The sequence below is a fragment of the Manacus vitellinus genome, unplaced genomic scaffold (assembly GCF_001715985.3).
Source record: "Manacus vitellinus isolate BGI_N305 unplaced genomic scaffold, ASM171598v3 scaffold_44_pilon, whole genome shotgun sequence".
NCBI lineage: Eukaryota > Metazoa > Chordata > Aves > Passeriformes > Pipridae > Manacus > Manacus vitellinus.
Genome location: NW_021940565.1, coordinates 5156307 through 5182958, shown reverse-complemented (window position 1 = coordinate 5182958; position 26652 = coordinate 5156307). Strand labels below are relative to the sequence as shown.

Below are 26652 nucleotides of genomic sequence, written 5' to 3'. Positions count from 1 at the left end.
ATTATTTGCTTACTTTTACTCAGCAATTTTCATATGGCTTATCTTTTGGTAATCAGCTGTACTACTTGTAATATTCTTTCTAATCAGAAGCTAATTCTTCTCCCATTGAAAGGACATAGACTGAATCAAACACTAAATTCAGAAGAAAAACTGACTTAGCATGCAATAATAATTCATATGACACTGAAAGCACATACAGATTTGGCAGTTTAAGTGCAGAAGATACAAACCAGACTATGCTTCGTAGCTTACTCCTACAGCTAGTGCAACAGGAGAGTGGAAGTGGGATTCACAGAGCCACTGCATCCTCTCCATGTGTAAACCCAGGACAGACAGCACAAACTGGATGCAAACCTCGTGCAGTCTGAGAGATAGCAAAGACGGGGTAAATCATACACACCTCATTTCCAAGGTTCAAGTGGAAGATGAAGATCCTGAAGCAAGTGGATAATACATCTTCACTGATTTCCTAGACAAGGAAGTGATAATTCTGTTCAATTGAAAGTATTTTTGTAAAACAATTTATATCTTCTTTTTTTTCCTACAGATCATGTTGTGTGTGAAGAGGAATTCAAATATGCTATGCTAGCTCTAAATTGTATATGCCCAGCTACTTCTACATTAATCACACTGTTGGTTCATACATCTAGGGGACAGTAAGTATTTAGTACCATAAAACCCAAACAACTTGTAAAAGTCATAGCTGATATTCTTTGGAAAACAGCTTACCCTGAATTCCTAAACAACTGCAGTTTTAAAAAAGAAGAAGGAACTTTCTGCACAATAAAAGCACCAAGATATTTCAGTCATGGCATTATAATGTCAAAGGGACACCCCTCCTCCAATATTTAAGTTTGTTGCATGCTGTTGTGCCACTTCTACAACATAAAATATGAAAAAAAATTCCATTTCTAATTTAGTAGATTGAATTGTGGATCTATGCCAAAGTTCTACTTAAGAACACCAGCAAAACCCTATTTCAATATGTTAATTTGCAGGTCTGTTTCACTGAGCTCAAAAAATGTTTTTCTGATAACATATATTATTTGCTATTCAGTTCCTGTACATTAAGAAGCAAACAAACATACATGGTTTTTAATATAACCACACTGCTGGAAGGATACAGAATTACAGTGTCTCTACAGACTGATTAGTCACAGTAGCACTTCTATGTACTTACTAAACTAATGTTACCACATCTGGTATATCTCTGTTATGCTATATTCTTGGAATCATAAGGTATTCTTAATAAAATGTTGTGGGCAGACAGGTGCTTTAAAAAGTAAATCTCAAAATATATCTGTAGAGATGGAATACCTGAATATAGGTACGATATTCAAGTATTTACAAGACTACACAAGTCTTGTAAAAATGCTAACTTTTTTCCAAGTTACCATGGACCAGTAATATCATGATATTTACAAGAAGAGTTATTTAACCTTCTGTGTGGCATTTGTAGTATTCCCCTGTGCCCTGAATGGGGAAAACAGAAATTCTTGCCAGAACTTTTACTATCAAGAACAACAGATGTCAAGATTTTAATGGCACTGTCTGTACCAGGCTTTGTTAAGAAGACAACAACAAAATACTGTTTCCATACCTCCTGAGCACCAAGATGAAATACATTCTTCATCTGCCTACCTTTATCTGACAAGCACAGAATACAGAGCCTTTTTTAGTTATTTCATATGACATGCACATAAAAGAAAAACAGTATTCCTAACAGCTATCAGAGAATTTTCCATCAGCACAAATTCAGACATGTGAAAGGGACTACCTTGTATCTTATTTATAATCTTATTATTGATCTCAATATTATAATCTTATCTTTAAATGTTATCTCATTATCTAATTCAGTAATAGGACTTTATTAGGGTTTGTATTATGACACAAAATATTGACTGACTTGTACCTAATGTGATCTTTGCAGAACAGCTCCATGGGAAGCTTTTAGACAACTAACTGGAACCAAGCAGACTTTAAACAGGTGAACATTTTATTTTAGGGGGAAAAGTCAAATATGGAAAAGTTTTCTGTAATTTCATTTCTAGTTCTGCTGTTCTACACCAAGTGCACTGTTTGTTAAAACTGCTGCAGTAAAAATGGTTTACTTATTTCCATCCTGAAACAAAATGTTTTCACACTGAAGGTGGAGAAACATGGTAAACTGAAGAAAAACAGAAATTGTGTTAAGATATTGAAAACGTACAAATAAGCAAAAAGAAGCATTTCCCAATACCTTGAGATCTTCACTCCAACTGGCAAAACACAGAACATATTTGTCAGTTTTATGACCTATCTGCACTTACATATGTCTAGTCTATATATGTATCCATTACATCCAGTAAAACTCAGGCAGGCAGAACCTTGTTTCACCATGAAACTCTAATAAAAAAGTTCACAGAAGCCCCAGGGCTACAAGTTTTGTTGTTAGCTGAGGTTTGGAACATTTCCACTAAGCACTCCATTTGGATAAAGAACATTAGCTGCACAGAGTAAAGGGTCATATGCTTATTCTCTTGCACTAGAGAAAAGAAGATATATACTTGTAATACTATACAAGATACAGTAACTAAAAATGTCCATAGGATAAAGATCACCGATATGCAAATGCAAAAAATCTTTCTTACAGATAAAGTGACCAAAGAGAAATTACTCTATCTTATGTAAGTTATTATTAATGATTCTTTACCTACTTCAAACAGGAACCAGACAGTCTGCTACAAAGCATCTGAAGACACTGTCTTTATGAGTAGAATGAGCATGCTGGTGGTTTCACCTGTCATCTTTAGATTGCAATGAATCTACTTATTATGGTGTGAATTTAAAGTAATTCAGCTATCTCTCTCCTGATATTAAAGTACATAATCTTATATGCCTATTACTTAGCAGAAAATGCTCTTTAATTCATTAAAATAAACTCTGTACTTACAGTATTACCAGGCTTTGATCTCAAATATTTCTTTCAGATCAGCCTAATGGACCTTTTTAACAGACATTTGTAGTTTCTATTGCCATGAAATACTGTTGTGATTAATAAGAATTTTACATTATATTTTAAATTATTCTGTTTATCTGTACATGTTTCAGGGAGTGTCAGCAGTCACCAGAACAATGGCAGAAAATGTATGGCAGATGCTCTGGTAACGAAGTGTATCATATTAACCTGGAAGAAAGTACTTTTTTTGCTGAATACGAGGGGAAGAGCTTCACATATGCTTCTTTCCATGCACATAAAAAGTATGTTTATTTTCCTGTCAACAGTTAAAAGTTCAAACAAATAATTGCTTGTTTTGTCTGCAACACAGCTATGCACTCAAACACACAGTAATACACATTACTCTGTACCTGGCCACGCATATGGGTATATTTCTGTAAGTTATAGCTGGTCAGGTAAAAGCTCATGTTCATTCTGTACAGGCCTTCTCAGTCTGAGAGAATAGAATGTAAAGGATATAAAGCATAAGCTGGACAGTCAGAAAAAAAAAATGAACCTTAGAGAGGTTTTATGAGAACATCAGTCCTTTTCCATGCCCAAAACAATCTAGAAAAGAATGAGGGGGAGGGTGTGGGGTTTTTATTTATTTAGGACTCAGCTGGAAATCTGGCTTCCTTTGTGGCATAACCATTTTATGCAACATGTTCAATTTAAATGTGGCATATGGTACATTCTGGTGATTGTTCGGAAATAAACCCGTATTTTTTTCCATTAGATGATAACATATCTTCTTTAAGTTCCAGATGATGCATCACTTATTTGATGCTGCTCTATGAGGTAAACACATAAAATAAACACAAATTGCCTATGTTTGTATATATTTAACAAAATGAACATTTATCAAACGCTGAATACAGAGTTTATTCTCATACTTAATGAGTGAAAGATTAGGTTTTTTGCTGTAATTCCTTATTTTCTATCACTAATCGAATACATTTCTAGAAGTGAATCGCAAAAATGAATTAGGAAAATGGTTTCCATTACTTATGAATAATGCAACAATTTAACATGATTAATACTTTTTCATGTTATATATCCATCTTTCTACTAATATTTTCCCAGAAGGGACTATTCATCTGATAGGAAAAAAAAAACAACTAGAACAACATTAGAAGAATATTATGGGGATTAAGAAAACCATTCGATTCAACTGCCTAGAAATTCATGAGCTCATAAAAACTGCTTGATCAGAAGTGGCCTATTTAGCAGACAACATTTTTCAAACATACTTGTCATCCAAAAATCTGCAAATATTCATAATGTGCAAAATATAAAAATATACCCGAGGTTCATTTTTGACAATGGAAATTCTGGTATATGCAGGACTATGCAAAATGAACCATGCCTTTCCTTTTCTAATTAAGGTTTGGAGTCTGTCTGATTGGTGTTAGAAAGGAAGATAACAAAAACATTTTGCTGAATCCAGGTCCTCGATATATCATGAGTTCTACAGATATATGCTTTTATATAAATATCACCAAAGAAGAGAATTCTGCTTTTAAGAAGCAAGAAAAGCATAGAAAAAACCACGAATCAAAATTATCTTACCATGGAGCTTCCAGGCTACCAGTACACAGTATAATAGCCAGCATGGGTAAGTAAAATAAAAAAACCCTCACAACAAATTCTTATTCAATATATAGTACATTAGTATGTTTTAAACCATATTCCTAAAATTTCAAAAACCTATAATCATGTAAATAAACTAAAACATGTAAAAATATTCAACACTTGCCCTCATATTTACAAAAATCCCACAACAACAAAAACCAAAACAAATGGAATTTGGGTATCTTTTTCTTTTACTTGACAATATGGTATTAAACTGGTTAAGAATGGTGTATAATAAAGTAATATTAAAGTGAATGCAAAGCAAAACAATTGGGTAAATCACATGAGTACTTTGGCATTCCTACCTGGTTGTCTGTAGTAAGTTTTCATAAGCGTCTTTGATTAAAAAAATGCCCTTAGGAAAATCTACAGGTTGTTGATGTATATTAGTATGGATTCTTATATAAGGTGTCATTTTAAAAGGGTAGTTAACAAGACAACATATATTAACAGTCAGAAAAAGTGCTTTCCTCAAGTATAGTTTTAATATTTGTTATATTTTAATGTAATAAACACAATCAATATAGTATTACTTTCAATCTTTGGCCATGTAGTTAGAATCCCCACTAAATATGGGAATCTCACTGAAATGTTTTGACAAGCACACTGAGGAAATGTTTTCAATGCTACCTCAGGGACCGTGGCTATCGATCTGCAAGACACAGGATGCCGAGCGTCCAGCGGAGCTACGCTGGCCCTTCCTCCTGACGGAGGGAAGGAGGGCAGACGGCCCAGCATAGCACCAGTTTTGGAGGTTGCAGACTCATCCTCACTTCAGACGTGTGACCTGCTAAGTGACCAGTCAGAAGATGAAACTACCCCATCAGATGATGAAGTCTCTGCAGGCTTAGAGTATGTGTATTAAATATAATTTGAAAAGCCACTATTATGTGAAAGGCATCTATCGATTTTTTTGACATGCAGATCAATCTGAGAAGTTGCAGGAAGCAAGACCCATAAAGCCCAGTTATGGAATTATTCCCTTTTATGAAATGCTATTTTCTGCTAGCAGAATGCCATAAGCCTATTTTGAAATAAAGAAAGCCCCAACAGGTTAACTCTTCTATTTGCTGGAGATTTTCTATCTGCTGTTATAAAAGATCTAGTTGTGTCTGAAATTTTTCCATAGCATTTTTTATGGTCATTTAGTTACTAAGTTAGCACTCAACTAATTTGGAGACAGATAAGTACTCCTGCCATGAGAATGCATTGATAATCAGATCATCTAACAGGCTTGTTGAATGCTGGGGTGAGGTGTCTGACTTCCAAATGTAGGAATGACAAAAAAACCAGTATGAGACAAAATTATCATGTCTAATTTAAAATACTCGTTAACGTATTACTGAGACCAATGATGCATTACCCAGATAAACCCAAAAGATTGAATCATGTAACTGCCATATAGATAAGCAATTATGTTTATTGGGATTGCTGACAGGGATGTTAAAAGTGAAATACACAATTAAGCCAGTGGCTCACCTACCAGTTTCCCATCTCCAACACTGGCAAGCATGAGAAACCCCAGGGAATATTATACAGTTCTAAGGAAAAAAATAATAGAACAAGTCATCTTAAATCTGCAGAATGAAATCTCGGGATTTAAAAGGCCTCTTGCAAAAAACTAAGGCAAATTAGAAATTTCATCTTATCAGCAAGAGGATTTGCCATTTAAAATTTATTTCAGCCATTTTGAAAGTATTTTAATAAAGCAAAAAGGTAATGACTTCACTCATTCTTGATAAGTATTCGAAAGTAAAATTAGAGAAGGAAGAGCAGAAATACAGTTATTGCTATTTCTTTTCTTTCCTTTTTTAACTTCCTCAGAAGTTTCCAGTTCAAAACACTAGGAGAGCACACTATGATATATCAGCCTATTTTCAAAACCCGAAGCAAAATTTCTTTGGTCCACAGAAGCATGACAGCTTTCACTAAGCTGTAGTGAATTCATGGAAACAGCAAAATATATTCCTTTGACCTTTATTAAACAGTTCATTTCACATACTTGACTCTGCAAAACTTAGACATATGTATAAACATCCCATAAAATAGTAGTACAGTCAGCTGTGTTTCAGTTAATTTGCTCTACTGAAAAATGTTTGTTCTATTCTAGGTATGCCAAAGGCTATCCTCCTTACTCTCCATATATTGGAAGTTCTCCCACATTTTGTCATCTTCTGCATGAAAAAGTACCCTTCTGTTGTCTAAGACTGGATAAGGTAAAGGAAGTTTCTCTTACTGGATAACACTGCATTCTCATTTGTCTCTGGCATCTGAACAGAGGTAAATTCTTATTTCTGCTTAGGGATAGGGTTTCTTCAGCACTTGCTGAGCTCTGTTTTCTTTTTCTCCTCCTTTTCATCACCAAGTGTTTATTTATGTCTAACCAGGTCTATATCAGGTCATCTGGTACAATATTCACATCCACTGAACTTGTTTCTTATTTTGATTTTAGGGATGCCAACATAACTACTATGAAGATGCCAAAGCCTATGGATTCAAAAATAAATTGATTATAGTTGCAGCAGAAACTGCTGGCAATGGCTTATATAACTTTATTGTTCCACTCAGAGCTTATTACCGACCAAAGAAAGAACTGAACCCCATTGTGTTACTCCTGGATAACCCGTAAGTAGATTTTTTTTTTCTTTGACAAGTTTTAAACTCATTTTACCATTACTTCAATAGATACTTTTCATATGGCCAACTTAAAATCAAGAATATTATGGCACATTTATCTCTGAGGAAAGTTACTGACAAAAATAATACCCTATGTTCATTGTCATATACAAAATTGAGCTTTTACTGACTGTAAATAGCCATAGTAAATTTAAATGTTGTTATTCTTCACAGCTAATGTTTCAGCTAAGTTTTTCTTAAAAATACCCCAAATAATGTGAATAATACTTTTAAAATCAAAATAATTTTATAAACACTGTAAAAAGTAAGCTGTGTAACAGTTTCACAGCTACATAATTGCACTAACCTCCTTAACACAATGCACTTACTGGCCTGAACCAGCTAGGTATACTTTTAATAATTCTAGACTCAAAGATAAACAGTTATTTAAGCCAGGAGAACACCCACAGACACCCTTTGTCTACAATTATATAAAATCATGGAAGGAAATTAAAACCTGCAATATAGTTGTCACTACTATATCTGTCTGGGGATCACTGGAATTTTTAGGCTTTCTTGCATTAGCTGTTCAAAATTTCAGACAAATTCTACTCTGTCAAGACTGGTACATTTATAATCTGACAATGAAATTTATTTTTTTTCCACACTTTAGTACTTCTCAAGTACTTAAAATCACAATTTGAAAGACACAAAAATGGAGGTTAGCTGTATACAGAAAATTAGAACAAGCTATGACTCTAAGAAAGGACAGCAGCAAAAACGTCTTGTAGGCTGTGATTCCAGGGCTGACACATCCCTTTGTATAGATATGTTCCAGGTTAAGGGATTATTTTTTTTCTACAAAAGCCTGCTGTGAAGTGTCCCACTTTCCCTCAGGCAGCTCTTCAGTCACCTGTGTTTGCAAAACAGAAGGTTTATGTTCATACTATGGCATACAGTGAATTACACAAGTTGGTAGAAGCCTAAATGAGGCTAAATCACTTTGCAATGTCAGACTGAAGCCGTGAGCACACGATGCCCTCTAGTGCTTGCTCTTTTTGCCAGCAGAGTGCCTGAGTTTACACATTTGAATGCTGTTGTGATATTTAATGGCTAAAACAACTTTTGATTGACATAAAGTAAAAGCTATGCTTACTAATTAAACTAATACCCTTAGTGTTGTGTCTCTCTATGCAGTGTTTGCAGTGACTCCTCTAAAAGGAGGTAGAACTCAGGCTGCCATTCAAGTCAATTGGAATTTTTTAATTTACTTCATTGGACTTGGGAATTCAACTATCTCCAATGAACATATATTCATGTTATATTCCTGTTTTCTCTGCTTATCAAGGCTATTTATTACAGTGTGCCTGTTCTGATACCTGTACATCATCTGCATTCTAAGATTTCCAATGTTTCTTGGTATTGTAAGAGGAAACACAGTAAAAGTTATGATTAAAGAAACCATGCAATAAAATATAGTATCTTAGTTTTCACATTCCATTTTAAAAATTAAGTTTCATCTAATATTGTCTCATTGGCTTGAATGGAGTAGGTGTCGCAAAACCCTAATGATGATTTGATTTCCACTTCACATTTTAATTAAGAATTGTTGCTGCTTGTTTTAAGTACTCCTAAGACATGCATTGGAGTATAAGTTGGTAGTGTGTCCTTGACATCAGTCATTCATTCTTACACTTGGAATTGTCCTGTGCCATAAAATTGCTGATTTTAGAGGAGCATTTATTAATATAAGCGTGTTACTTCTGATCCTTCTTTATGATCACAGCAAACTGTTGATTCATAGCTATCTACGAACCTTTCTCCTGCTTAAAGCGATATTATAATGTCAAAGTTTAAAGAAGTTATTTTTTAAAAAAAACTACCAGTTTATTGAAATATTTTAGAAGAGATGCTGGTGTTGTGATACTGTGTTTCATTTTGTAATCCCATCTGCTGCTTAGGCCAGATATGCATTTTCTGGATGCAATCTGTTGGTTTCCAATGGTTTACTACATGGTTGGCTCTATCGACAAGTAGGTGAAATAACTGTTAGAAAACTTAACATTGTAGTTCTCAGTGGTTTGTTGTGTGTATCGTGATTGCATGTTTCAGTCTGTGTTGTAGTTGAAGATGATCTTTTTGCATGCATGGTTTGTGTCTGTGTGCTATAATTTGGGGTTTCAAATTTCTGATTTATAAGGGTATCATTAGTGAAAAGTGTGGCAGGGACCACAAGTTAATATCTTTAAAACATAAAATTAATACTTATTCAGGTGCATTAATATGTCCCTTTAAATGAACAGATTATAGCTCTTATTCCAGTGTTATTCTGTACTGAGTTATAAATGGTTTGAATTTATTGACTCAGGTTTTGTAAAGATAGCTACAGAATGTAAACAGTCATGAATGTGTCCAACAGCTTTCATTTTCCACCACTTAAAATATCACTTACTCCTACATTTCTGTCTTCACCTCTACTAATATGTTTACATATAGGTTTAGCAACATTGATTTAATGTAAAAATCAGACAGAAACAGGAGAAGAGGAAGGGCTCATGAGTATGTTAGTAAATGCCTGTGTGTAGAGTGTAAATTTAAAAAACTACTTCACAGCACAACTAATACCAAATTGGGAATACAATTATTAATTCCCTTTGGAGAGATCAAAAAACTTACTTGTTCTCTTGAATTAACAGAATCCAGTTTTTTTATAAACTTGGCACTGAAATTTCAGTATATGCTGCTATTTTCAAGGATCAACTGAAAGTCTGAAAAAGCAGAAATACAAATTACTCAGAAAAGGTTTGGAGTTCTACTTGTCCACTGAAATTGTTAGTATAGATCATATAATATCAACCTTTCTTTTCTTGTAGTCAACCATCGGTGATATTGCACAGTTTCAAAAATAATTATATATATTCTTCCAAACACGATGTTAAAAAGCACCACATATTTCTAGTTTTCCTTACTCAAATTTTCAAACATAATTTACAACGTGTTACATAAATTTAGGAACCTAAGAAGATCATTACTGAAAAGAAAAATTGGACAATTTGGAAAAGGAAAAAAGGACATTAAGACTTAGTTAATATTGTAAGATTACCTAATAAGAAGCAATTATGATGTCAAAACAGCTCCACCTTGTAAGTAAACAGAATGATGCAGAAATTCAGTTTTCCATTTTCCCTTGGAAACTATGAAATTCACCCCTTATTTCACTTACTTAAATTTTGCTAGGTTTCTGGAGTCTTTATTGTTACAGAAAAGTACTTTCTAAACTTGCCAAAAAACGCTTGGGGTCTCTGGAAAATATTATTGTTAAAACAGCTGAAACATGCTTTATTTTGGAAACAAAGCTACAAGGCGTGATGAGAACCATAACTCAGTTGTCTGTGAGTGTGTTCTGTGATCAGGCTTCAGAGAAACATAGTCCGGCAGCGTGTAAAGTTACTGCTGATCCACAACCGCTCCTAAAAGCATCATGAGAACACTCCAACTCATAGGTTAACCTAAAAGATTAATGTCTTAGATACCCTGGTAGAACTTTTAGTAACATTTTGAAACTGAAATAAACTTGTGGGGAAGAGCAACCCAGAGCATTTATTTGGGTCTTTTTATTGTCTAAAGTAATTGTCATGGAGCAAGTTGTTGCAGCATATTGTCTTCCACAGTAACCTTTAAAGGCTCATTTAAAAAAAAAAAATAAAAAAGAAAGAAATTTATCATTTAGCAAACAGAGAGGGACTGTAACAATCTACTAAAGTAGATTCTGTATTCTGTCAAGTAATTGAGATGTTTTACTTAATATAGATTATATTAGAAGTTATGATATGTACATGGAAATGAAGGGGACTGAGCTGATCTGCAAATGCCAACCATCACCAATCCTTTAAGTGTTCCATATTTAAGTTGCTTGTTTCTTTTTCCCCCTCTTTCTCCTCATAAAAGCCTAGATGACTTATTAAGATGTGGGGTCACCTTTGCAGCTAATATGGTGGTGGTGGACAAAGAAAGTACAATGAGTGCTGAAGAAGACTACATGGCAGATGCCAAGACTATTGTAAATGTTCAAACTCTCTTCAGGTAAGGCATTTTTGCAACCTATCTTTACATCCTCATTACTGTGAAATACTTGATGCTTTTTGTGCTGAAATAAGAAATTCTTTTTTCTTCTGCTGAAGTTTTCCATTAAATCAATTTGTTTCTTACACGAGCAGACTTTTCTCATCTTGTTCAGCAATACACTAAGAATCCTGAGGTATTCTCCTGAAACCTGAGATGAAATTCTTTGCATCCCAAAACCAGATGATCATTTTAAAAGTTAACTGTCAGGTTTACAGGAAGGCAAAGAAAGCTACTTTTGAACACTTAGGGCAAAAGGTAGTTGAGAAAAGAAGTTTTTTCCACAGTGCACCAGTCTTTCACAATAATGCTACAGCCAGTATGAAAAGCAGATCCCTCTAATGCTACAAGGTAAGCAATGAAGTTAGTAGTAAGTGTTCACATTTTGAATGTTTAGTTTTGAACAAAAATTAGGTTTTAAGGCACATACAGGCAACACTAGATATGAAAACAACATGCTAAGGGCCATGAAGGAATAAAATGATCAGTCTAGTGAAGAGGCTGAGGAGGCCATGATGAAAAGCTAAACCTGTTCCTTTAGAGCATCTCCTCATTAAAACCTTTGTGTTAAATATCTTGGTTCAACAAGTGTGAAAAGATGCATGTCTCTGAACTGTGAAAAGTATTATTTGCTTAACAAAAACATCAAAAAAATCTCACACAAAACAAAACACACTACCCAGTCAACTATGAAATGCCTCCCCGATTTGGGGCTCAGCACATCCTAGTGTTCATTCTAATAAAAACTGGAAAAAAATTAAGTCTTTCCTTAGGGGATTGAGTATCATTCAGTATTGCTTTTATTGCAATTACGTCTTTTCTGTGTCAAGCCTTCCAAATAAAACTAGAGAGAGGTGCACAGTAAAAGTCTTTTGAATCTGTCAGTGTCTTAGAAAACTGAGCTCATTAAAATACAGGTATTTCAACTGAGCTTTTTTTTGTAAATGCAGCTCTGTGAGAATGCAGTTAAATGTTGTTAGCATTTCTTCATGGGCTCAAAAGAAGCAAAATCTGTTGCACAAGAAAATTTAGTTCTGTCTTTTGGTATCTTTGGGTTTTTGAATTGGTACCCGATACTAACACAAGTGTGTGTGTTTAATAATCACACTGATTAAATTTGGGTTTGAAACCATAGTCAGACTTAATCTGTGCATCATTCAGGTCTACTTTTAACCTGCTGGGTTAAAACACCTGCGAGGGTGTCTCGCTGAGGATTTTCACATACATCGCTTTTTCAGAAATGCATTTCCCCCCCAAATATAAAACAGAAAAATGAGTCAAATAAAAAATAAAACTTGCAAAGTACCAGTTGGTTTTTCCTGTAGCTGTGTTCTACTTTGTAAAAGATCATAGTAGCAAACTACATACTATAGGTATCCAGCTAGATCTTACTATATTCTCCTTCAGTTGTCTTGCACAATGCTTGCAACTAGATGGCAGCTTTAACTCACGTACAAGCCACATATCTGGTTCAGTATCAGACTGCATGGTACTATTCACAGTCAAAATAAACCATAATAAATAGCTTGGTTTAAGGCTTATCAATACTTTTTCATAAAACTCTGTAATCTTTCACAAAGAGTGTATTGTATACATTTTTTTTCTACTTTTTTTCCCTAGAACACGTACAATAATTACACTGCATTTTTATATTACTTAAAAGCATAGAAATAAGCAAGCTTTGGGAAGAGGCATAAGGTAGTGACACATACCTGCTCTACAGAATAAACTACATTCATTGCACTAAGGTATATAGTTTTGTAAATTACCTTTAAAAATATATTTAAAGCTTTTTCATTACTTAATAATAGCTAATTATATAAAAAACTAATGAAGAAGAGACCAAACATGGTGGAGAGCAACTGCACTTAACACAAACTGTAGTTTTAAAGAAGGATTTTAAACCACAGGAGTTAATATATGCTGTTCTCAAAGATATCACAGTAGAGATTCCACTTAAGTCTCACCAAGTGAAATCATTCAGAGGACACAGGCTAATCTAACCCTCACTCATCTACTCAGGCCTGAAACAGTGATGTGAGCGAGCTGCAGTACTGTTTGGCCTATGCTGGCAGTTCTCATATATCTGTTCTGACATTATTGCTTGATTTACATAAATTATAATCCTGCTTTGCCAGAAGAGTGTGTCCTGCTGCCCTGCCTTAGAAGACAGACAAATTCTTTATAAGGACAGGGTTATGAGCACCTTTAAGGCTAGAAGCTGTTCCATACCAATTAAAACTGTCACAACACTAGCTTACCTGACTTAATTATAGTTAAAAGGAGTAAAGAAGTGTGACTCAAATGGGCACACTGACTAAGAAAGGAAATCTTTAATCCTTTGGATGGGAAAGAACAAGTTATCACAGTTTAAAAATGAAAGAAGAATTTAATACTCTGGGACTATGCCTTAAGATGCTTTTCACTTTTTAAAATGAAAAGCCAATCACTGAGTTGAGACAGTTCCGAGTCCACCTCAGAAAAGCTGGGTTTCCTCAGGCAGTAGGTCTGTACTAGAAGTGTTTATATCTACTCTTGCTCTAATAATTAAAAGCTTTAAATGGTGGTGTTTGGGAGGCCCTGTTTTAAAGTTTTACTAGCTAATGTCTTGAAGGCTCTGTTTGAAATCCTGCAAGAAGCTTTTGACTGCTGTACACCTAACAAGTCAATAGTTTGGCTGGTATCTAGCTGTCAGCACCAGTTTAGAGATAAACTAAATGAGGCATTATGACGGCATTACATTGTTTTCTTGGTTTACCATTTTGGTTCAGGAAAGAACTAAATGTATCTCTTGCTTGTCTGATTTTCAACTGCCTGTTCAACAGCAACCCATGCCTTCCATCAGGCTGATGAGGGCATTCTCTGCCCCATCCAGTCTTTCTTACGAGAATAGGATAGAAGAGAGGGATCTTTGCACAGAAGCAGCCTGCTCCAGTGCTGAAAGCTTGCAGGCAGTGTGCCTTGCACCCAGGGCAAGAGGCAATCTGTCCCAGACTACCTGGAGAGTAATTTCCCCTAATTCAGCTAGAAGGCACTCGTAAGTAAAATATGAATTTTACCAATACCAGTTTTGAAACTGATTTCCTAATATAAATCAGTTCTCATATCTTGGTGATAAACTGAACCCATCTTTAATGGAAACCTAGCAACCTGCATTTTTTTTCCTGTAAATTTTGTATATTTTATCATTAGATCAGCTTTTAATTTCCTGTTACTCTTAGTTCTGAATGTTATTGTTAGTTTTCAAATATGAATGCATGACCTTTAATACAGCAATACAAGAAAACATCCAGCCAGCAGAAACTTAAATAATTCAATACTACATGGTACAGAATCAATGCAGAGGAAAATTATTCTCCTTCCTCTGAACTTGAACACATTTGTTAAGCTACTTTATAAGTCCAAGTTTATACCTACAAGTGTGATACTTTCATGAGCACTGGCAGGTTTTTGTAACACACAGCATACAAGTGAAGATTATTTCACAGTTGCATCCCAAGGGTTTGGTTATCATCTCTTTAATCTGTGCATGTAGGCTCCATCCCTAAGTACTTAATCTTTAGTAGGACAGAAGTAGATTGTATAACAGTACAAAGGTACAGAAATTCCTGAAATGCCTTTCCAGCAACAGTGCACACAAATGCTCATTGTTAAGTGATCCATGTTCTCACCCAGTTTGCCAAGTCCATTTTGCCTCATATGATCACATTTAACATCTATCGTCATGCATAGATAAGTACTGTCAGGATCAGCAGAAGAGATTACAAATACACATCTTATTTTCTGACACTCTAGAGGAAATACTCAAATAATAATCTGAGTTCTATTCCAAATTGTTTAGTATTTACATAGCATAAACTATGATTTTCTTCCTAGTTCTTAGAGCCCTGAGTGCAGAGGAGGGGCTCCTTGGTCTCCTTCTTGAAAACCTGTGTACTTCAGTCAGATCACGGTTAAACTTTCCTCACTGCTTTTTGTTACTAGAAGCTTGACTTGGTGTTAGTGTTTAATATTTTGTATATGTAAATATTTCAAAGTGACAACACAGGTATACATAAACATACATTTTCTCAGCCACTCCCACAAGTGTCAGTTTTCATCTGTGTTGCTCAGTCTCCAGTCACAGCATACAAAGAGGACTCAAGCAAAGATATCAAATGGAAAGAGTATATAAACCAGTAGCAGTTTACATGCAACCAGGCACTAAGTGAAGGCTGTATAACTTTGCATTTCCTGTTGTTTCATACAGATTAGTGTCATTTTAGAAATCATTTAATAAAACCTCTGGCAATGAAATTAAGTGGTTTCTCTCTAGCCGTTAACCGTTTGAATGTATATGTGTTTCTTTGTGAATTCTACAGAGAATGTTTTGTAGTCTCCTCTGCTATTGTACTAGCATTTCATTGTGCCACAACCCACCAGAGGTTTCAGGGACTTCATTAAAAACATGGACATGAGCACAAGCTGTAGCATTACGTAGAGTCTTACATTTGTGAATTGTTATAATTAGAGGTATAACTGTTACATTCTTTTAAAATACAGGTTGTTCTCAAGCCTAAGCATTATCACAGAATTAACTCACCCAGCCAACATGAGATTCATGCAGTTCAGAGCCAAAGACTGCTATTCTCTTGCTCTATCCAAATTAGAAAAGGTAAGGAGATTTGCCTCCACTCCTACCCCCAATTTAAATGTTATAATTTTACTCCTTTTTCTGATTTTGTAACAATCATTTCAAAACAAGTGGAAACAGTGAAATGGTTTATGGTTGTAGAGAGCTACTGTCAAAGATATTTTTTTCAAAACTCTACCCTTATTTAAGAATGAAGCATGATTTGATTTCCATTACTTTACAATATAATATTAATCAACCAACCAATCTCAAGGAAAAGTGAATATTTTTTGATAATTGAATATTCAGAGCTAATATGGTTTTCCAAGAGGCTGATACAGGCAATTAACATGAAAAACCTTTTCATTAACTAAACACTTAAAACATACAGCTTTTATTATATTTTTTTATTCCACATCACTTTAAAGGCACTAAAACTTTATCTTCTGTATGCATTACCCTGTATCTGTATGAGATATTTGGTGCTGCTGTGACAGTTTGAGAACAGCAATTGTTCTCTGTCAAAGGACAGTCCTAGTGCCAGTAAGGATAGTGACACCACTTAATTGCTATATAAAACATTCATATTCTATGCACTGACATGCATACATTGGCATTTGTGAGCTGTGGAACAGGAAGGCTATGGGAAGATAAATTTAATATGCTTGTTCAAAACACTATTGTTAAAACATTAGATGGAGCATATGAAGTAATACTGTGCATCTGTTTAAGTTGGTAAACTCAAGGACAACCCTCTTTTCCAGAGAACTTCACTGGTGATCTGACCTACCCACGTCTGCACTGCACAAAACTTATAGTGTCACCTTCATGATCTTTCTGGCCATTTTCTGAGTTTATGAGAGTAAGACAAATAATGTCACTGTGACAGTCTTCAAAGACAGAAATCTTTCACTCCAGTCATCTCTTTTTCCCCTTGCTATTTATCTATCTATCTTACTGCTAGGTTCTCTTGTGTAGCCTCCAAATCTCTGCACCTCAGGTATCTTACATATCTTGGCAAATTTGAATTCGTGCTAAAATCATTACCATCATACAGAATTAACATATAATTTCCATTTTCTAGACGTACAATAAATTTCCTAGATTGGGGGGATTTCATATGGTTAACTATTTATTGTATAATATTCATGGAGTTAATTTTTACATAATGGAAAAGAGCTTCTTCTAGAAACTTACCTTCACAGTCCAGTTTCTTACAGAGGAATCAAATTCTGCAAAAATTCAGCCTGTGTAGGTGAGATGGGATAAGTTACTCAGTTGACTGTCATGCTTACATATCGGCCACAAGATGTAAATATATGGGTGATCTTTTGTGATTTGTTGACCTTTGCCTGTAATAGCATGAAGGCTCAATCTTATTTGGGTGGTATTCTGACAAGTGCATAAGGTGGAGAACTGTGAAGGAGCCAGACAAAAGTTGTTAAGCAAAGAGAGGAGCTGTTTGCAGCAGGAGGCACAGCTTTATTTGGATTATGCCACTCCCACTATACATTAAGGTTTGCACCTGTGGCTCCTCGATTTTAGCACTCCCTCCCTCAATAGTAAATTCAGGAAGGATAAGCTGAAACTGGCTGGAATCACGCGTTGCCAATTTATTCAGGGCAACAAGTGCCAGCACCTGGATGGTGCCCTCCAGACTGTTCCAACCTAACTCAGTTCCTTGGTGTGCAATGACCTACAGGGTTTTTTAAATTATTTTTTAACATATTCTCTTAATTAATTTCAGTTGCTTCTGGAATACTCTCTGGACTGTAGCCTGTCTACTTCCATGCAGTGAAAACAGGATATTTATCTCAATTCTTTTTTGCTTTACATAGGCTCCTCTATTTTTTCCAGCAGAAGTTCTGGAAATAATTAAAAATATTTTAAATTCTTCCCTATATTTATTAGTTTATTGTGCAGATGTAAAGTTGTGAATATAGGCTGGAAGCTAAACAGTTAATGAACTTCCTATCCAAATTATGTTCTGCTGAAATAGAGGTAGATAAATTACCTTAAAGAAAGAACATTTTCTTCATTGCTGTTGCAGTTGCCTGCTGTTGATATTTCCCTGTCATTTCATCTTAACATTTGCAGGAAGAACTTCGCAGGTGGTGTTGTAGTTCATTTGATGTTTCAGAACTCCCTCATGCAAAATGAAAGGCAATTAAAAACTCCAGTAAAAATTATCTAATGCAGTGAAACGTATAGTTGCTTGTTATTTTTGCATTAAGCGCCTCATTTTCAGAAAGACTGAAAACGTCAGGAAAGTTGCCTTGAGGTAACACTGAAACACATTTGCAAAATTGGCTTTTCAACCCAGTGGGCTGCAGAAGAAAGATACACAAATCAGTTGTCCATCTGCTGTTGCAGCTGCAACTTTTCTCATTTTCAAGATAAATAAATCTGACAGTAAACTCAGTACTGACATAGGAGAAAGCAGCAACCCTTTTACAACAGAGAAAAGGAAAACCAAAACACCTATGGTCTAAAAATTATAATTATTTAATTAACATCTATTAAAATCTATGTTCTCCATTTGTCTTAGATAAGAAAACAAGTGAGGTAACCACTCCCTCTTCCTTGAAAGAAAGGATTTATAATGTTTGGGATAAGATTCCCACTTTAGTTTTCTATGGGTTTTTTTTTCCTAGTAAATATTGTGGGTGTTAACTGAAGGATAAAAATTCTAAACCTTCAAGGCATCATTTTGAAATAAGTACAAGCTCTATATCTTCTAATCAAACCAATACTGTAATTTTGTATCTTCCGTGGGGATAAGCATATAGATGTTAGGTGAGCAGAAATCTATCTGGGATGGCCCAGTATATTTGCAGTGATATACACAAAGCCAGGCTGCTTTTTTAACCTTCAGTTAAGGACAGGGCATACCCTCTCCATTTTTTGTTTTTAATATTGTTCAGGTATTAAGCAGATTTGAATTAACATGAAGTAACAGCAAGTAATAATGACGTGGTTTATAAAAACAGATTGGTACCTCTTAATTGGTGTCTTATTTTACATGGATCTCTAATGATTTACATCAGCTACAATTCTATAACTTTACAAACCATTAGCATACACATTTGGCTGTTGAACTGATGGGATTTTAGGAAATTGCTCCAGATCAACAACAGGAAATTAATCTGTCTTGACAAAAGGTCAGGATAGAACCAAAACCAACTGCACTGACTGTTCCCTGTAACAAGCCACTACCTCTGTCACCTCTGTATGTTCTTGCATGACCAACACTGCCCCCCACTTCTTGTATGTTCACTGGAGCAGCTTTGCATTGTTGTTACACAACAGTTACAGCCTCTCATGGCCTCTCCCATATTACTGCCTGTATCAGAGATGGGCCCTACATCTCTTTCATCCACTGACAGAGTGGCTGAGACAGGGTTTCACATTAATTTGGGGCTGGTGATTTGTTATTGGTATGACAGAATTTACTGTTATGAAGAAATAGGTATTTATGTAGAATAGTAAAAATATAAAAGCATGATAAAGAACCATAAAAAAGATTTGGCACAAATATAAATGTAGGTAGAAAAGAGGGGAAAAAACCTGAAAAGTGTATGAACTTGACCTTCTGTGTAGATATTCTCTGTTATTCTGACAACATGCAAACCCCAAAGGAAATAATTAATTAACTTTAAATTAAATAGAGGAAGCACATGCTAACAAGTTCTTAAAAGCACAGGAGTACACCTGTAATTACTTAGAAAGCAGTAAAAATTCTATACTTCATCACTTGAGCAAAGTCACAAACATAGGAAGATTGAGGATTAAGTAAAGATCTCCATCTACTAATAGCTGTGCCTTAAAATGCCATATATATATGAAGTTCTACGGAACACACTCATGCCATGATCTTTTATTTATGTTCCTAGAAATAATCTATGATTGTCTTTAAGTAGTTATATCCCCTTCCTCATTAATTCCAAAAAGTGTCAGTAAAGGAGATGCTGGGCATCACACTTATTGTGGAATAAAACTGCTGGCACATTCTGGCACATTCCTGGCTTCTACATCCACAGTATTCTATCCTTCTATCCTTTTTAAATTGATCTGGTAGAATATGCCCACACGATTTGAAATGTGATGACTGAAACAATATATACAATTGAAACAATATATACAATAATCAAAATCTTTCAACCTGAAAAACTGTATGAACTGGACAAAGATGCTGCATACTTGTAGAAAGCAACTATATAGAGATTAAAGGGATTTTACACTATTGATCTCTTTCAAGGTAATATGAATTTTGTGTTTTTATTACAGTCCTTCCAAAACCATCATTAAAAGTATTTTCTATTTTTTAATTCCTTAACAGAAAGAGCGGGAGAAGGGATCTAATCTTGCATTTATGTTTCGACTGCCCTTTGCTGCTGGCAGGGTTTTCAGCATCAGTATGTTGGATACATTGCTTTATCAGGTACTGTGAACAATAATGTGACTTAAAACAAATATTACCACCTATTCTATTGTACTTAATTGTTAAATAACCCTATTTTCCTACATATGATCCATTAAAGTGTGTGTCTATACCAGAAACAACCCAAGGCAAAAGATAATAGAGCATGTTCTACACGATGGTATTAGTTCAGTTATCAGTGCCAAAAGCACCCTGACCTTGCACAAAATCTGTTGTTAAATAGTAAAATACTGTTTATGAACCTCTCCACAGTCAAACAGTTTTGATAAGGCCTACATAAATTACAGATTATACAGACTAACACTTGTACTCTGCAACAAAAAGTGCCCATTACCACAAAGTAGTGTCTCTAACAAAACAAATCAAAAAAACCCAACAGAATTACTTTAATGTATAATTTATCAGTCATCTGCATTTGCTCATAAAGGCCTCAATTATGCCATTGTGGCCCGTCCTCTTACTTGTGTTGACTAGACCTCCAGAGGACCAGTTATTTTAAAGTAAGGTATTCACATCCTAACATGGAATATATTCAGTGGTTACTGAATGGGGGAAGAAAAGGCAGCACTCAACCTTGTTACCCAGAATCCAGGATGGAGCTCCTCGTGCAAAAGGTAGTGATGCCAGTCAGTGGGAATAAGGGAAGGGCAACAGCCTCAGACAGTTGAAGAGAAAATATCAGAAAGTACAGAGTCAGGGTAAATGAAGGTAGTAGTTTCTAGTTTCAGGGTGGAAAAATAGGACAATATTGCTTGCTCTTCAGCAGTGACCATGTTGCTGCACACCCTGATACATCAGGATGACCAAACAGCAGCCCCCAGCACTTGCTTTCAAGGATCAAGGTAGACACAATAAGCAGCAACACCACCATGGCCCATGTAATCTGCTCACCTAAAGCAGCTACCTACTTTGTTCCTAGAAACAGGCTGTTGACAGCTTTTGTATTCAGGTGTGAAACACTGTTGCAGGGAACTTAGTAATTTTGTACATGAAAGATATTCTTTCATTGCAATTCTACTTCCAATAAATTTCCTGTAGGCAACTTCAACATAAATAGAATTACTGTAGCTAAACTTCTGTCAAGAAGTCATTAATATGGAAACCAGTCATGTATATGGACATATACATTCTAGATGCTCTAGAAACAGGTGTATTTGCATATAAAACATCTTCATAATCATGACCCAGAATATCAACATCACATACTGCAAAACTAAAAAAAAAAAAAAAAAAAAAGAATATGAAGACACTTATAAACAAATCTGTCATTACCAACAACTCCTGCCAGCAAATCACTTCAATATTTTATATTTCCTCCTAGATGTGAACAGTCATGCTATGACTTGACAGACTAACACCATTCATACAAAGTGTTTAAAACAAAAGGACCCACACACTTATTCTCACTTAAATTCCATGTCCTTTCTTTGAGCTCCTACTGCTCATGGGTGAACTGTCATTGTTCTAGAATTATCTTCCTTATTCCAAGTTAGAAATGCTATGAAAGCAACTCTGTTCTTTTTCATGGTTCCATCCTTTTCTGTACAGCATTTTTATCTTCTGCATACAAAGAACAGAGTAAATGACATGAAGAACAGCAGGATTCATCTGGGGCTTCCTGTTACAGGCCAAAAGAAAACCCTTTGAATTATCTTTAGGGCACTGACTGAAAAATGAAAACTTGGCCTGGCAAATCCTGGTGAATACACTTAGTAATCTAACAAAAATTTCACAGCATAAATGATGCAGCCAAGATAAACAATAAGTGAAAGTTACAAAAAAAATTTCTTCAAGATGCTCATTAGCATTTAGCCCATCACACTGGAAGATTACCAGTGTAAAAATTAAAATAGTTGAATCACTGTGTATCAAATTAAATCTGTCTAGCTTCTGAGTTTAAACAAATTCAGATTCCATAAAGGATTTATAGAATACCTTTGTAAGGTATTTCTTTATGAAAACCTATTTGCTAGCTCTCTGTTTGCATGAAGCCAAAACAGTTAACTGTACGTTGTGTTCCAACAAGGACTGACAGCCAGCCCTGAATCCTGCCCTGCTACACCCAAGAGGTGGCAATGAACAGTTTTACCACAGCTAGAAGAGCACCCACATGGCCCTCTAATTCCAGCATCCGAACTCATGAGGAAAAATATTTGTGATTTTTAGCTGATCTAATGTCAGCTAATTCCCAGCCTTAGCCTACACTTCTACATTGAGCTTAATTTCTGCCTTTTAACCAATAGCAACACACTTCTGTTAGCACAGCAACAAGCCTGGGCTGAGACAAGACAGATGAACCCTTAAAAAACCATAAAATTACTCATTTGAATTAAACTAATAGCAGTTTCATCTCAGTATTACCCACTTCTCAGACCCATTTAGCATATGACAGCATTTCTTTTGCACAGAAGAGTTCATTATAATTTCACACCTGGTAAGGCTAAGACTTTACTTCCATTGATCTTATGTCTACACTCATCTTTGCTTTTATGGTGCCTTATTATGCCTCGGTCTTCTGAATCCTGAATGTACACTGCATGCACATGCAGAGCCAAACTAGAAAACTTAACTTTATGTAAGTAAATTCAGCAAAAAAAAAGGAATAGCTATTTCCACAGTGATAAGATACTTAAAGAGATGGATTGTAAAAACAGATGTTCAATTTCTTTGAAATTCATACATGGTGCTAATGGTTACCTGCTCATCTGTTCATTAAAGCTTTTTTCTTTCTTTTCCGTCTCTCCTGTTAAAAAATCTGGCAGTCATTTGTGAAAGATTATATGATTTCTATTACAAGACTTCTGCTGGGACTTGATACCACACCAGGATCTGGGTTTCTTTGTTCTGTAAGTTATTAAAAAAAATAAAAAATTAGTACAGAGTACCAGAGAAGATTCTCTGCTGTCTGCAATGTCTTTGTATGGCATTTCCTTTTGTGTAAGTCCAAGAAAGGCCATCTGTTTCCTTTTTCACCAGGGGAAAAGACAGGAAAATTTGATAGAAAACACACATTTTTAGTTCCATAGCAAAAAACACCTCCCAAGAAAATACAATATAGTTTATAAAGCAAAGAGGAAAATAGGAAAGTCAGGAAAACACAGGAAAAGTGCATTTTGTATGACGTGGCAATGGCAGTTTAGCAAACAACTTAAAAATTAAGTATATAAACCCCAGGAAGCACTATCTATATTGCACAGTCTGGCTATGTATGTCAGTATTCCCCAGTGCAATTTTTATGTGTATATACACACATGAAAAATAAAATCACTAACATTATTATTAAAATAAACCCCACCCTTCTGTTTTCTCCCACACCCATCATTCCCTAGCTGGTAAACAGATCAATTCAAGTTGCTTTCTAGGGACCTAAAAAGAATTGCAGGATGTTGTACTCTAAAAGGAAGTTATCAATGATGGTTTACAAAAGCTGCTTCAATAGAAACCAATTATGTATTTCTTGGTCAATCATTAAGCTTTGTTACAGTGAATGTAAGAGAATTGAATCTCTAAAAAGGAGCTCATTTTCATCTTGAAATAAGGCTGGTGTCATAGTAATGAAATAATTGAGCTTCATTTAAGACTTCCTTATGCCATTTATGCTTAGTGTATTACTTCCTCCCCACTCTCTTCTCCCCAGATATTCAGCCTGCAGTCTAGTGAACAGTGAATTTGGCTGCATTCAAAATCCTCATGCACTCTGGAGTCTGTCCATCACCAGCTTCTTACTGCTGCCAATATTTAGTTCATTCTTTTATATTTTACTCAAATATGAACACTGGATGAAGGATACCATGTAAGTTTTTAAGTAACTTGAAAACAAGACCAGAAGTTCGTAAGACTGAACTGCTTGCACTGCAATGTCCTCTAAACAGGGAGAAAGCAAAAGAAACAGTATTACAAACTCAGTGGAAGTTCCAGATTTGTTGTGGAGCAAAGGTGCAATACTACAATATGATAATTACCAGTTAGTGTTTAGTTTTTTTTTTTTTTTTCATGCGTAGCATGGTGAACAAGTGATAAGCCCTCAAGATTTAAAAGTTCTCCCTCCTATTATTATTTGTTCAGATGAAAATCACAGAAGAGGATCTATGGATTAGGACATATGCCAGACTGTATCAGAAACTTTGTTCTTCTACAGGAGACATTCCAATTGGAGTCTATAGGACAGAATCCCAAAAGCTTTCAACATCCGAGGTACGTCAGTTTACTGTGCTTTCCTTTGGATTTGATTACAAAGTATACAAGGCCTCCCTCTGCTGACACATACGTGGTCACACTAACTCTGGCACAGCTGGGACAGGCTCTGGTTTGAACATGCAGGTGGTGACTAATGGCAGTGTGTGTAACAAGCTCTATAACCAGGTCCTCTGTCAGGTCTGGCAAGAATATCAACATTGTATCGAAACAGGTGGCATTTCACTATTCACACAACTTTTTAATTTAGTCTCTTGTTGCTCATTTCTAGTTAGTGTTATTAAAAGTATTGTGGGATATCTCTAAATATAGCAGCCAAACAGTGGCAATTTTTGAAATATGTATTCATGTGTTTACTGAATATACGTATAAAGAATGACAAAAGAACTTTTCCCCGACTACTTAACATACTTTTTTGTTTGTTTGGGCAGCTCTTATTTCTGTCATGTATTAGCCATTTGTTTATGTGACCATTGGTACATCTCATTAAACCATGGCTCCAAAGCAGCTCTAAAATATAACACTGAGCAACAACTTCCTCCTTCCTTCTGAAATACTCAGACATAGTTTACACTGATTTCTGAGGCAGGCAATTTGTATTTTTTTTCCATATTTTGGAAAAATATTAGAAAACACTAAGGCATATAATGCTTAACTGCAAGACTTATCCTGAAGTAAGTAAAAACATTCAGATGAAGTTAATTTGAAAAAAAGAGAGAAAAAAAATCTATGCAAGATTCCACCCGGTTCCCAGTGTCTCTCTTTGGGGACCACCACTGTCTCTGCAGGTGGCTTTTACTGCTTAGCCAGTGGACTGTGTCACTGCAATAATGTCAAATGATTTTTTAAATATAGCAGCATTAACATAATCCATCAAAATCATTCCTTGGGGAAGAATGTAGTCAGTCTCACTGCTAACATAAAAAAAAGTCTGTCATAGCTTTCAGGAAAACACAGGAGATATCAGATTTTAAGAATTCATTAAATAAGGATAAGATAAAATTCATGGCGATGCTTTATCCTCATGTTCTGAGAGAATAGGGTTGGCTATTTAACTTCAGGTACAAAAAAGAGAATGAAAAAAAGTTGAACTGTGAGTATACAACATATTGTGAAGAGTGCATTTTTGGTGCCCTTAGTTTTTATCTTTCTGCATTTTCATAAGATTTCAAATATACAGGCTGACTGGCAAATAGGATTTGCACAGGGGAGGGGTAACTACAAGAGTAACCCTCATCTTTTCTACGTGAACTTTTATATTTTTTTGGCAGGATGTTCAGGGGGCAAGCATATACACTCAAATTCATCTTCTGAGACAAGCTTAACTGATAAATTAAAGATCTTTCAAATATTTTCAATATTTTCATTGGGAACCGCTGGAGCCTGTACACATGCAGCTGCTCAAGAGCCTGGATACTTGATTAGACCAGACCCAGATTTAGCTGGAGGTAGTAATTTTCTTTTGCAAAGAAGCAGTTTGTTAAAACATTCAGACACTCAAATCAGCCTGGAAGCCTCTGTCTGGTAGATAAGAGTTCTATATTAGGTCCTACCACCTTTCACAGGTGAAGAATTTGATTTAGATCAGATAGATGATGCAGAAGGAGGTTGGAGAAATCTCCTGGTTAAATTTTCTAATTGTCAAGTACTGGACAAATGTGGAAGAGTGGCACTGCTTGTTTATTATGTGACAAAAAAAGCAGCTGTTGATATTTTTAAGCTGAAGGAATTTTTGACTGATTTCCCTAATCAAATAATATTAGCGTGGCCTACCATTTTAGCTTTTCAATACATTAAGCCATTGGATGAGATCTTTAAAATGGAAGTTAGAGAAAAGTAAATTGCTCTGTTACTCAGGAATATGGATTTTAACCATAAACTTGAAGGTTTGTTACTCAGAGAACCTCCAACATGAATATCAATTTGAGTTTAAACAGACTTTTGGAACTTCATTTTTACTGCACAGTAACACAGTAACTGTCAGTTAATGGTTAACTCGAGTCACAGGAACAATATATGCCAATATTAATATTTTTATATCTACAATTTATCATTTGG

General features: G+C 35.2%; 1 protein-coding gene across 3 annotated transcripts in view; it reads left to right on the top strand.

Annotated features, from left to right (window-relative positions):
• The window catches only part of KCNT2 (potassium sodium-activated channel subfamily T member 2), an 88190-nt gene that overhangs the window by 51969 nt on the left and 9569 nt on the right, over window positions 1-26652 (top strand). For 2 of the 3 annotated variants that reach the window (XM_018079137.2, XM_018079136.2), the window contains exons 14-26: window positions 548-656; window positions 1931-1987; window positions 3091-3240; window positions 4363-4592; window positions 5245-5461; window positions 6720-6825; window positions 7062-7234; window positions 9187-9258; window positions 11174-11308; window positions 15890-16001; window positions 20299-20400; window positions 23163-23246; window positions 24466-24594. In XM_018079137.2, the coding sequence (XP_017934626.1) occupies window positions 548-656; window positions 1931-1987; window positions 3091-3240; window positions 4363-4592; window positions 5245-5461; window positions 6720-6825; window positions 7062-7234; window positions 9187-9258; window positions 11174-11308; window positions 15890-16001; window positions 20299-20400; window positions 23163-23246; window positions 24466-24594 (1676 nt within the window). The remainder of the gene's footprint in view (window positions 1-547; window positions 657-1930; window positions 1988-3090; window positions 3241-4362; window positions 4593-5244; window positions 5462-6719; window positions 6826-7061; window positions 7235-9186; window positions 9259-11173; window positions 11309-15889; window positions 16002-20298; window positions 20401-23162; window positions 23247-24465; window positions 24595-26652) is intronic. The other variant, XM_018079139.2, reaches the window with a different exon arrangement.